The 13,583-nt window shown below is 29.2% G+C and overlaps 1 protein-coding gene across 3 annotated transcripts; it reads right to left on the reverse strand.

Moving 5' to 3' along the window:
- Positions 1 to 258: 258 nt before the first annotated feature.
- On the reverse strand, positions 259 to 7,546 carry LOC122631730. Of its 3 annotated transcripts, none has more exons than XR_006327759.1 (6): positions 3,639 to 4,485; positions 3,117 to 3,362; positions 2,647 to 2,747; positions 1,989 to 2,369; positions 653 to 932; positions 259 to 537 (listed from the first exon to the last, which is right to left on the reverse strand). XR_006327759.1 is itself a non-coding variant. In XM_043817775.1 (6 exons), the coding sequence occupies exons 3-6, from the start codon at positions 3,126 to 3,128 to the stop codon at positions 722 to 724; spliced, it is 705 nt and encodes a 234-aa protein (XP_043673710.1). In that variant the 5' UTR covers positions 3,129 to 3,362; positions 3,639 to 3,745; positions 7,350 to 7,546; the 3' UTR covers positions 557 to 721. The 3 variants fall into 3 exon arrangements, 2 of the variants coding, with proteins under 2 accessions (XP_043673710.1, XP_043673708.1); XM_043817775.1 differs by lacking the exon at positions 259 to 537 and adding an exon at positions 7,350 to 7,546 and having other exon boundaries at positions 557 to 932; positions 3,639 to 3,745; XM_043817773.1 differs by lacking the exons at positions 259 to 537; positions 3,639 to 4,485 and adding an exon at positions 7,350 to 7,546 and having other exon boundaries at positions 557 to 932.
- Positions 7,547 to 13,583: the final 6,037 nt, after the last annotated feature.

Here is a 13,583-nt window from a genome sequence, read left to right on the forward strand (position 1 = left end):
AAAGGCGTAAGAATGTACCCGGTTATCTTTTGCGCGCACGTATATACGTATGCATACGTACGCGAGTTTATTCAAGGTCGCGCCTATACTGAAAAGCTAAGTGCATCGCATCGTTGAAATCCTTACTTCGAGATTTCGACTCGACTAAAAAAAGCATTCCGATTTTTTTTTTTTTTTAATTAATAAAATTCCATTGAAAATAAATATTTTCATAGTCTTGTTTTCCCCTTTCTTTTTTTTTTTTTTTTTTTTTTTTTTATAGAAAATTTTCTCAAATATCTTCATACATATGTATAATAATTTCGATCAAAAAAAGTTTCATTCGCGCAAAGAAAAATTCGTATTCCTGCATTTTACTCAGATTCGTTAATTCATCAAGAAATAATATATTTACGATTTTTTCAATGTTATAATAAGAAAAAGAAACAAAAAAGAAACAAAAAAAAAAAAAAAACGAAAAGCAGCCTTTATTTGCATTGCATCCACCTATTGTGGGATGCATAAAGATGCACGGGTTTACATCCGTCGAAAGTAAATCTAAAAAAAAAAGAAAAAAGAAAAAAAGAAAGGAAAAGAAAAGAAAAAATAGAAACAAAAAAAGGAAAGAAACAATAAACGTCTAGTTACGTATAAATTAATCTAACTTATGTACACAGACAGGAAGAAGACAGATCGCGGCCATATTCCTTGGGTCCGCCATTTTGATTTCTTTAAGTCTTCTCTATCGCTTGTAATTTATAGTATAGGATGCCAAGCCAGCATTCGAGACCACGTTGGGCGCCGGATGTCCCTGATATCCGGCTTGGTATGCCATCGGAGTGTACAAGGATCTCCCTTGTCCCTGTTGTCCTTGATATTGCGGTTGATATTGTGGTCGATACGCGGCCTCGTATCGAGGCGCCGACATTCGAGGAGCAATTGGCATGGAATTGCTAAAACAACAAGGACTCATTTATTTATTACGTAAGGTCATCCTTCCAATGATTATATTGTTAATTGTTAAAAAAAATCTTCGCAGTCATTTTTTTTCCTTCTTAAAAAAAAAAAAAATCAGAAATCTTACTGCATTCCTCTTAAAAAAAATATTTTACGTAAAACTGAGATACTTTAATGATCGCAATTTTATATATCAGTAACGAATAAATTCACTACATAAAATTATGGTTATATAAATTATATACTATATGTATATATAGATATACAAATATATGTATTTATAGCAACAGTCTATAGCTTAGAGTTGTGCAAGTCACGATTGTTACATTCAAGCGATTTGCCTGACATTTGAGTTCAATCGACTATCGTGTTGCGTCCTCGATCACTGTACAAGATCCCACCACAAACTCGTTTAATCACCGAAATTAATAGATAATTGCTTCGTCTCGAGGCTTCTGGTCTATCCGATCGAGTACAATCAAATATGTCCATAAAAATCGAAGATAATTAAAGGATCGAGTTCGAGCTAGTAGTTCGAGTCAGTTTATAATCCGACCAAGCAAACTCCGAACATTAAAACATAGTAATTTTGTAATGGTTTCGAAGTATACTCCGAGAGAAAATGAAATCAAATAAATTATCATAACGGAATTTAAATCACTCCAATCAGGTCTCATAAGTAGTATAATGTATAATGTATTATTATTATTATTATTATTATCATCATCATCATAATTAAATTCTTCCAGGATTCCAAACGAGTCGTTAACTACATTAATTACTATTTTTATCGAAAATAATGGAATAATTGATATTTATTTAATCGTCAAATTGTTACCGGAATACCACTTTAATAATAACCAGTAGTATTTTATATTTTCATTATTATTTATTTCTTTATTTATGTATTTTCTTTTCTTCATGTATATTAAATTATTTATCTCTCATATTATTACAAGTGCCCATCGCGTTATCTTGAAATTATTCGTATTCAATGATTTTTATTATTTTCTCGTAAAGTCATTATTATAATTATTACAAAAAGGACTGACCTTGGTAAAGAACGCGAATCAATGGGAGGACGTCGTTGAAGATTATAGGGCTGAGCTGGTGGTCTCGGCTCGTAACGTTCACCATTGGTATACCTTGGATCGGTGTAATAAACCGATGGGTCCTCTCGGTATTGACCATCGTCCTCCGGTTCGTTCGCAATGCTATTGGCTGAGGTCAAGGTCGGTGGTGGTACGTTAATTCCAGCTCCGGCAGGCTCGAATCCACGCCTAGAAGCACCGTACTCGATCTCTCGAACGCTCCCTGTATCGTCGACGAACCCATATTTCCCATAAACTTCACCAGTCGGATATTTCGATTCGATTTTGTAGGAACCATCGGCAGCCTCGTAACCATAACTGTAGCTACCATCTCCGTTGTGCCTAATTTTTTTCTCGTTTTTATTATTCATCATTACTAATATTAGTAATAATAATAAATCTATAAAATCATATTATATACAGTGGTATATATTGTTGGTAATAGAAAAAAATAATAATTTTAATTTTAATCATCATTAATGATCATTAATCCGTTGTTTTTTTCCTCTTTTAATAACAAACATTCGTTATTTATAATTATCGTACAACTTCAAAAGTATCGATAAATCCAAAGATTCATTCTATCCTCTTTTCGTTCTATCTCGATTGTTATACTTACTTGTTGATTTGTTTTAGAATCGGCACAGGAGTGGTCACTTGGTAAGGTCGACTGTTGTACTGGCCGGCCACCAAGCTGACGCAAGAAAGAAGGAACGGCACCTGTCGGAATAACTTTGCTTGAGAGTATCGCGACATTATATATATATATATATATATATATATATATAATCTTGTTTAATAAAAGAAATAGAAAAGATTAAAATAATACCAAAAAAAAATAAAAAATAAATAAAAATAACCTAATCGCCGATTAAAAAGGAAACGTTTCACTTTATTTTCACTGACAGACTGACAGAGACACTTGAAAATAATTTCGAATCTTTTTTTTTTTTTTTTTTTACTTTTTACAATAATCTCCGATCAGATTCGCGCAAAAATGCTATTCCTCTTCTCGGTTCATTTCCTTTCTATTTTTTCGTTGAAATTTTACTTACTACGAACTGCGAGTAAAATAGTTTGAATACTCACAGGAAAACGCATGTCTCGTTGCTGCTGATGATGCAGAAGTGATTGTCTTGTAGAATCGCTTAACACGCGAGCGCTCTGTGGCAGTACTTATATAGGTCCCCTTCGGGAGCGGCGGGGCCCGCCCATGGACCCCGAGCACCGCCTAAGAGACCTCACCACGATCAAACAAGGATATGTACATCAGCGTTGCATTAGTACATCTTTGGAAATTCGATCCTTCTATTGTTGAATTTTCGTTGATCGGTTCTACGTTTTCAATCCTATTTATTTTATTTTCTTATACAAATTGTGACGTTTGTTCCCTCTCTCTTTTTTATCGAATCATCACGATTATAAAATTAATTAATTATACTTATTTATATTTATTATTAATTAATTATAATTATTCGTCGACGCGAGAACATCTATCTTTTTGATTATTAAAAATTTCCTTCTTTTTTTTTGTTTTTTTTTGATAACACGATTCGACATAATTTAACGACGAGATATAAAGTGGTGTTCTTTCTTTCTTTGTAAACTTACGTTTTCACGTCATTTATCGTCGTTTTTGATGATATTATGGGATAAATCATCCCATAAACTTTTTCTGATCACACGAGAGAACTTCTTGACATTTAACATCGCTCGGTCTGCAGTAATAAGCGCGTTTCAGAATCGAGTTGCAACGTATAGCGCAAGTTCATTTTTCTCTCCTTTCTCGAACTCTTTCTCGTGAGAAACGATTTCACGATCGTTTTCGAATCTCTCGATAGCCGCAGCAAAACTAGGAACAGCAATAGCAATAGCAATAGCAACGGCAACAGGAATAGCAATCTCGTTGAGGCGATTAGACTAGAGTGCATTGCGTTCGAAGACAATAGGTAAGTAGTATGCATAGTCGACGTGCAAATCGAAGAGGACGTGAAAGTGACGGAGGACATTGCTCTGGAATTTCTAAGCTACTTTTTACTATTAGAAAAAAAATTTTTCCTTGCGTTCCACGCGTACGAAAGATCGTATCCGAACATTTGAAAAAGAAAGAATGATCGGAATGGATTAGAAAACGATGTTTTCAGGGGTGAAAAAAAAAAAAAACATATCGGACGGAAAAATGATTAAAGGACAAATAAATCTCATCTCGCTCGAGATATCACATTGATATGCAGTTTGTCATTGTGTAATTCCGATCACGCAAATGAGAGTTATTCGATTTCCTACTTTCTAAGAAGTCGAGCACGTCGATCAACGATTTGGCACTATCGCCAACTATCGATACCTCGTTTCTACGGTCGTTGAATAAATATGCTCTGATTCTTAAATCGATCGAATCGATTTAAATATATTTTTTATTAGGATTGAACTATTTACTTTCTTCGTTTATATAAATTTATTATTTCTTTTTCGTAAATTTTAATTTATGATAAGTTGTGTTAATAAAAGTATAAATACTTTTTTTTTTTTACGTATTGCGCATAGTGTTGTATTTATTATATTTATTTTATTGCATTTACGATAATCATTGAATAAACGTATTAAAGATACATGTTTCTTTGGAATAGAAAATCAATGATTAAGAAGCAGTCGATAATGTTTGTGGATGATTATCATCAGAAATTAATCGTCGGTAATTACCATCGGAACACTACTGTCGGTAAATCACTCGCATGTCGATAATCTCTTTACTTTTAATTCATTTATTGATTTTGTATTAAACTCATTTTTATAATTTTTTTTTTTTAATTATAGCTAAAACCTACTTCATTTTTTAATTACACAATAATTATCATACTAACATACATTCTGTCATATTGTTTATTTTAATTAACAAAAAAAAAAATTATTTTAGTATATCCGATAATATTCGATTAACTAACTCTCATCGATATATTTTATTGTTAGATCAAAATGATTTTCGTAATTTAGTTTCATCGTTCAAATATATTTTTGTTAGCAATAATAAAAATAAAAAATTGTCAAGCTATTACGTGCTGCCATCTAGCAGAGATTATAATACTTACACGACTGTTTTTAATCAATGATCATCCCCATTAAAGTTACCTCCATTCCAGAAATCTAAAGATATCACGATTCTTTGATAATTCTAGGTGCAACAGTACGACTATGTTACACGACACGAGATGGCACCACTTCGAGTAATCATTTTTGGCACGAAATTAAATCGTATTTAAACGCGCAACTTTGTAAATGAAACTTTTCGAAAGAGAAAATGAAACGTCTCGTAACATTATTTATACATAAAATTAAATTACGAAGAATCGACATTTCTTTTCTGCATTATCTCGAGGAGACAATTGCAACAAGGTGAGCTATAACGTAATTATTGGGAGTGCAAAATTAAAACGTCCCGTAAAGTCGATTAATTCGACGTATAATGAAAGGGCAATTATCGTTCGGTACAATGTTGTACCGTTCAATATCTTGCTTGAAAAAAGAAAAAAGAAAAAAAAAAGAAAAAAAAAAATAAAAGAAAAAGAAGAAGAATGAAAGAGGAATATTTCATTCTTTTTTGTACACACACACCCACATACAATATAAAGTGCATCGTCGTAATTTAAACAAAAGAATTAAGCGATATGCCAACTCGTGCTAACGTTCCATTAAAATATATTCGTGAAATATACATAGCAATAAACTAAAGAGAAGAGCTCGAACGATTCGGCCGTCCCTTATATTACATACATACATACATACATACATATATACATACATACATCGTACGATATGGACAGGAACGTACTGATAATTGAAATATTTCCCTCTTAACTCTTTTCTCATCTTTCATTCTCTTCGTTTAATACGTTTATCCCAATACTTCGATCCTAGTAGTTATAATTATTTTCAGATTCATTAATTAAATGAAACAATACCCAGCCAGAGTAAAAATAATTATCAGAGTTCGACCGATCGCAAATTTTCAATGTTCGATCTCTAGCTTCGATAAAAATCATTTCGCACATAAAATATTTGTCAAAAAAAAAATTTTTTTTTTTTTTTTTTTTTTTTTGCTAAGAACGACAGAATAAACATTGACGCAAACGCACGCGACGTACACCGGCGATTATGATCATTATTATTTTGTTTTTTTTTTTTTCAGAGTTCCAACGAACATCGAAATAAATAACAAATAAATAATAAATAAATGAAACAGATTTTTGTGTAAGTGCGTACGTGTGCGTGAGAAATGAGACGGTGGCAAAGAGGTGGACCGGTTCGATTTTATTCAAATTCTTTCGTTATACCATAGATCATAATATCGAAAGGCAATTATTGTTCGTCTTCTGGTGTATCGAGATTGGTAATTAAGTTGCCCCTGCAATTGAATGAGCTCGCATATGTCTAGCACATAAATACGAGGCCTCACCCTTTGCCTTTGTCCAATTGGTTCTTCTCAATAAATCAGAATCTCTTTCTCCTCCTCTTTCTCTTTCACTCCCTTCTCCCTCTTTTTTCTTTTTTAACGGGTACAACGCGAAACGATATAAAACCACCAATTAGCAGATTTTTAGTTGGGTGACTGAAAAAGTCCTTATTATCGACGACATCTCACAAATTAAACGAATAAAGGAACTTGCTCTTTTTTCTTCTTTCTTTTTTTCCTCTTAAAACTCTCACTGGATTCTTACAAAAGTTGTATCTTCGTAACTAACACGCATACGTATTCGTAAATTATGTATATCTTACGATTAATATACACGCGAGGATAAATTTATGTAGGTAGATACGTACATAAAAAAAAATATATATATATATATATATAAATGAAAAATATTTATATAGATTGATACCATGCGAATGATTAGTTTATAATTTAAGTTATTTATCGAAAAATCCTTATGGATTAAATAAAAGTATGAAATATAAGAAAACGTGACATTTCAAAATTCATCATTGTTATTACTATTATTGTTATTATTATTATTATTATTATTATTATTATTATTATCAAAATTGTATCAAAACTGAAATAAAAATATCAGTTTATAATTACCTTATCAATTTACTTATAACAATCGAGAGGTAATTCCCAAAGGAACTAAAAAAATCAGCCAACATTTATGCTGTTGTAACATTTGTAAAGTGCAATGAGAGCGAGAGAGACGAACGTATCGCAAATCTGACGAATACGAGAAAGAGAGAGAGAGAGAGAGAGAGAGAGAGAGAGAGAGAGAGGGAGAGAGAGAGAGAGAGAGAGGGAGAGGGAGAGAGAAATCCGTTCCGTATGTGAAACGAAACCTTCTATTTCTAAGTAGACGCTAACACTCTTCTCACACTCGATTACTCGTTTCACATTTACCTGAAACAATTCATTATAATAATAAACTATTAACACTTAGAAAAAACTAATGGATATATTTACGTCTCATTGTGAGAAATATTGCAACTCTTCGTTCTTCGTTTATGTTGCCATATTGGCTTTGCATTCACCAATATAGAAGATAACTCAAAAAAAAATTCAAATTCGATATATATAAAAAAAATAGATATAATAATGAATACATTGAATAATAAAAATTGATCTGTCCGTATGTCTACATCGAGACAGAGAGAAATGAACAATTTGGAAAGATTGAAAGAAAAAGCATTATAACAGACTAATAAATTTTCAGATTGAATTCAGATGCAGCCATTAGCTCGACAGTACTTGCGTTAATTGAATGAATCGTATATCCCAAGTAATATCGATTTCCAGGTCTCACCACAAGGAGGTTGCTGCATACGGAGACCCACGGGCTAGACTCTACTGTTAATATCAATTACTTTGGAACCAATTGTATAAAAATCATTATTATAATTAAATCATTGAATGTAATGTTAAATAATAATCGTTAATTATAATTTGGAAAAAGAAAGAAAAGCAATCGCGAAACGGATCAAAATTTTTTTCCTAATCGATCCTGATTAGACGAAAATTTATGAATCCGTTTGATATCGACCTACCTACCCGGTAAAGAATAGAGCCCTTCATAAGGAATTCTATTCCCATTAAACTAACGTAGATACGTCGTATGTTCTTTGACGCATCTCATGCTGAAATCAAAAATAAAATAGAAATCTTATCGTACATACGTAGACCTAAAAGTAAAAAATTATGCAATTTATTCAATATTATTTCATATTAAGAATATATAATATCATTTATCTATGACACAGAAACTAAATACAACAGAAATAATTTAACCTTTCGTAAGGTTAATGAATGGCCAATTAATTTTTTTTTTTTTTCCTTTGTTGTATCACGTATATTATCTTATCATCTTATGTATAATTCTATACACTATTTCTTCGTAGGATGTAAATACTATAGCTACTTGCGAACATAAGATATCTAAAAAACCATGTCATAATTAAACGAGAAGCAATCGAAATAATATGCGATATAATAAATCAGTATTCTGCTTTTCACAGTCACCTGTGAACATAAAATATCAAAAACATTTTATAATTAAACAAGAAGCAATCGAAATAATATGCGAATTTTATATAAATCAGTATTCTGCTTTTCACAGTCACCTGTGAACATAAAATATCAAAAACATTTTATAATTAAACAAGAAGCAATCGAAATCATATTCGAATTTCATATAATAAATCAGTATTCTGCTGTTCACGGTCATCTGTAAACATAAAAGTTCAAAAACATTTTATAATTAAATAGGAAGCAATTAAAACAATATGGCAATTTTATATTACAAATGAACAATTATCTTCAAATAAAATATCAACAAAATTTCATAATTTAAATAAGAAGCAATCGACATAATGTGTGAATGTCATATAATAAATCAGCATTCTGATGATTTTGAGTTGTTTCGAGTTGTTCCTAGTCACCTGTGAACACAAAACATCAGAAACATTTTAGAATTAAACAAGATGCAATCAAAATCTATATGCAAATCTTGAATAAAGAAGAAACAACCTGTGAACATAAGAAATTTATAATTTTCTTAAAATAAAATATATTAAAATAAGAATTATTTTACACACACACACACACACACACACACACACACACACACACACACACACACACACACACACACACAGCACACGAAAAACAATAATCAACGAAAAATCGAAACGAATCTTGCCAATTTAGATGATCTTTTCTGAAACAGAAATCAATTCTGTCTAGACTGATTAAAAATGTTTTTAAATATTTCAAATGAATGAATATATATATTTAAAAAAAAAAAAAAAAAAAAAAAAAAAAAAATCGTAGACGATTTATCCACCATGTCTCTTTATTTTTTTATTCTTCCAATCTTTCATTCAAGTCCTCGATAATTAATTACATCTCCACATTATTATTTTCCTTCGATTTTTTCTTAAAAAAAGGAATCCGAAAAACCTGAAACACAAAATTGCTACTTTAAATAATTCCTTCATAACCTTTACCAATTTATTTTTATGTCATACACTATGGTAGTATGACAAATCTTGAAATATTATTTTCAGCACCGTTGTTAATACCCACTAATTTATAAAGATATAGATATTTTGCAATGTGTGATGACACTTCTCTGTAACAAAAAAAAAAAAAAAAAAAAAAAGGGCATGTGTGGAAAGACAAAATTATATCTACAATCTATGGTCAAACATTTTCATGATTATAATTTAATAAATAAAAAGATTTATGTACATATATTTAACCATAGATTGTAATGCTGAAATAAAATAAAAAAAAGATTATTAAAATAGCCACAAAATTGGCACTGAATATGTCGAATTCTCGATGCATTAGGGAACATGTTTTACAATTTAAAAAAAAAAAAAAAAAAAAGAAAATGTGAAATTATGCGTGGATTTTATTTACAAATATATAGAAATGTATAGAAATACGTATAAAAAAAAAAATTGCATAATAAATTGTGAATTGTTTGATACAATTACAAATACATATTATAAATTATTCAAGACACGTTATAAAAGAGTAAAAAAATAATGGTGAATATTCCACAATATTTAAGAATTAGATCGCATAGAAAAAAAAAAAAAAAAAAAAAAAGAAAAAAAGTGCAAAAGTATACTGCCACTTTGTGTCGTATTATAAAATGCATACACAATTTTGTATACCGCCATAAACATATCCATATCGAGATCAAATATATATTTAATCGATAGATTACATATATCTTATATTATTACGTTTATATTAACGCGAAGTATGCAGTTACATCGTGTGTCTGATGTACATATTACATCGTCTACATATAAGACACTTTTTATCTATTAAATTATAAAAAATATAGTAATACAATTTCGCAATTTTAAGAACATGTAGTTTGTATATGTATATAAAATAGTATTAAAATATGAAATCTGAAAGAGGAAAATAAGATTATACATATATAAATATTACACATATTAGAGATCAAATAGTTTTAATATATTCTTATAATTCTTATAAATTTATTTTATCACCACTGTTTGCTTTAACAGATCCTAATTTTCCTAACTACATCAAGTCTTATAGATTTTTAATCAATTAGAATCTATATAAGATGATGATTATATTCATACAAGTTATAAAATGACTCTTACAATAAATGAGCCATCCTACAACTTGTGATAAGACTATGTTGGCATTGGATAAAGTATATACATATATATAATAAATCATTAATATAATCATCAAAAGTGAATAGGTAAAAAAAAGATACGAAAAGAATTATTGATTTACTAATAATTATATAAAAAATTTTAAATAATTCTGAAATAAAAATCTATATGCTTGAGTATCCAGATGCATTCCTGAATGCAAACCTGTCTCTATTCTAAACTATTTTCGCCCACACTTCTGAGTGTGGCCAGCCTTTTTATTCGTTTCATTTATATACCAAGACTTGTGCATTTTTATTCCAAAAAATAATCATATTTACTTATAATATACATAAATATTTCTTATAAATTCATTGCCCTATCATTCATTATTTCCTCTTCATATTTCTTATAAATCTATTTTATATATATATATATATATATATATGTATATGTATATACACAATAAAAATATATTTCTTATATATCTGTGAACCATTTCATTTGATAATCGTGTTTAAATAATTTGGAATAGAAATGTACATCCTTGACATATTTTATGCACTCCTGAGTGCAAGGCTGTTATTTTTCTATCACATCGCTCGCTCAGCAAGATTTATATATTCCTAATTTAGAATGATTCAAATTTTCCTTTCATTCACTTGCAGTCCATTTAAATGTAAATATATTATTATATTAGAAAGAGTATGAAATAATCTTTATTTATTATTAAATAAATACTATTTCTTTAAAAAGAAACAAGACTAAAATATTTAAATATTTATTTATTATATACTTTCATATAAGTGCATTTTCATTTTGATCATTCGAAAAGAGAAATGTATATCCTTACTATAATATGTTCATCTGCATTCCTGAATGCAGGCATGTACTTACTGTAACCTATCATATGCACTCCTGAGTGCAGGCAAGCCATTTCAATCGTTTCATTTATATACCAAGACTTATACATTTTTTATTCCAAAAAAATAATTATATTTCTCTCAGATATGTATATAAACATTTATTAATAATATTTATATCATTCATTATATCTTAATATTTCTTATGAAATTTTTATATATATCATAAAAATACTCCTTCTTTCTTTCTCTTTCTTTCTCTCTCTATCTCTCTCTCTCTCATACATATTTATTAAGTCTTTCATCTAATATTCATTTGTTAATAATTTTGGAATAAATATGTATACCCTTGACATATTTTAATATGCACTCCTGAGTGCTGGCTGCCATTTATGTCGTTTCATTCATTTAGCAAGACTTATACATATCTTATCGGAATGATTCAAATTTTCCTTTAATTCATTTGCACTATTTAAATATCATTCAATTATTATATATGAAATAAATTGAAATTTCATTTATTTATTATTAGACAAGTTTAATATCGTATATTGAAAAAAATATCACCAGAATTCGACGTATTTATATATTTCTTCATCAAATATCCTTATTAGTGCATTCATTCATCTTTGATTATTCCGAATGTGAAATGTATATCCTTACTATAATTTGTTCATTTGCATTCCTGAATGCAATCATGTACTTACTGTGAATCTTTCATATGCACTCCTGAGTGCAAGCAAGCCATTTTATTCGTTTCATTTATATACCAAGACTTATGCCTTTTTATTCCAAAAAAATATTTATATTTTTCTCAAATACGTATAAACATTTATTTAATCATAATATATATTATATATATATATATATATATTATATATATAATACATAATATATATTAATATAATTATATAATCATAATATAAAAACATTATAATCTTTGTATCATTCATTATACCTTCTTAATATTTCTTATGAAACTTTCATATATATAATAAAAATACTTCTTCTTTCTCTTTCTCTCTCTCTCTCTCTCTCATATATATTAAGTCTTTCATCTCATATTCATTTGTTAATAATTTTGGAATAAAAATTTATAATCTTGACATATTTTAATATGCACTCCTGAGTGCTGGCTGCCATTTTATATATTCATCTGCATTCCTGAATGCAGGCATTTCGATTCGTCATCAAGTTTTGTAGATTTTTAATCAGAATAACCAAAATAAATAGAATAATCAGAATAATCAGATTAATCAGATTAATCAGAATCATATTGCAAAAAGATAATGAGGGTGAGAATGGAGATGATAAAGATAATGATTACCACATAAGAGTCATTTTGCAACTCGTGGTAGAGCTGTGTTGACATTGAAATATGCATATATCTCGTATATATACATACACATTATGAAATTATGAACATGAAAAATATGATTAAAATATGATTATTCTGAATTAAAAATCAACATGCTTGGGTATCCAAATGCACTTCTGAGTGCAATGCTGCTGCAGGCCACGGACGTCCACACAATATTTAACGAGCGTGACTCTATTTTTATAACTAAAAATCTATTTCAAGAAAAGACTCTATTTTACTTTAAAAATTTTTAATGCAATGACTCGACTTTAATTTAAAAAAGGAAATGCAATGACTCGACTTTAATTTAAAAAGAAAAAATGCAAGGACTCGACTTTAATTTAAAATGAACAGAGGGAGGGCTTGAATTTAATTAGAAAGAAAAAAAAAAAAAAAATAGAAAATGCAAAGGGCTTGATTCTACTCTGAAATAAAAAAACTGACTCTACTTTTAAAAAATACAATGACTCGACTTTACATTAAGAAAAAATTGCATTGACTCTATTAATTAATAACTAACTGCAAAAGCTTGACTCTAATAAATAAAAAAATAAAAAAAAATAAAAAAAAAAATAAAAAATTCAAATTTTCACGAACGCGAGTGCGGGACACCGTAGCAAGGAGATGGAATGGTCCATCATCTCCATCCAAGAACAAACTACTACGAGCATAAGTGTCAACGTGGTAAAAGGGTAAAAGGGATTT

The sequence above is a fragment of the Vespula pensylvanica genome, chromosome 9, assembly GCF_014466175.1.
Source record: "Vespula pensylvanica isolate Volc-1 chromosome 9, ASM1446617v1, whole genome shotgun sequence".
Classification (NCBI taxonomy): domain Eukaryota; kingdom Metazoa; phylum Arthropoda; class Insecta; order Hymenoptera; family Vespidae; genus Vespula; species Vespula pensylvanica.

Bases quoted from the DNA above. Each gene is read 5' to 3' on its own strand.
- LOC122631730 (XM_043817773.1), bottom strand. The intron at 2,370-2,646 runs GTAAGTATAACA...GAAAAAAATTAG, and splicing joins ATTCTAAAACAAATCAACAA to GCACAACGGAGATGGTAGCT. The intron at 933-1,988 runs GTCAGTCCTTTT...TTGTTGTTTTAG, and splicing joins GATTCGCGTTCTTTACCAAG to CAATTCCATGCCAATTGCTC.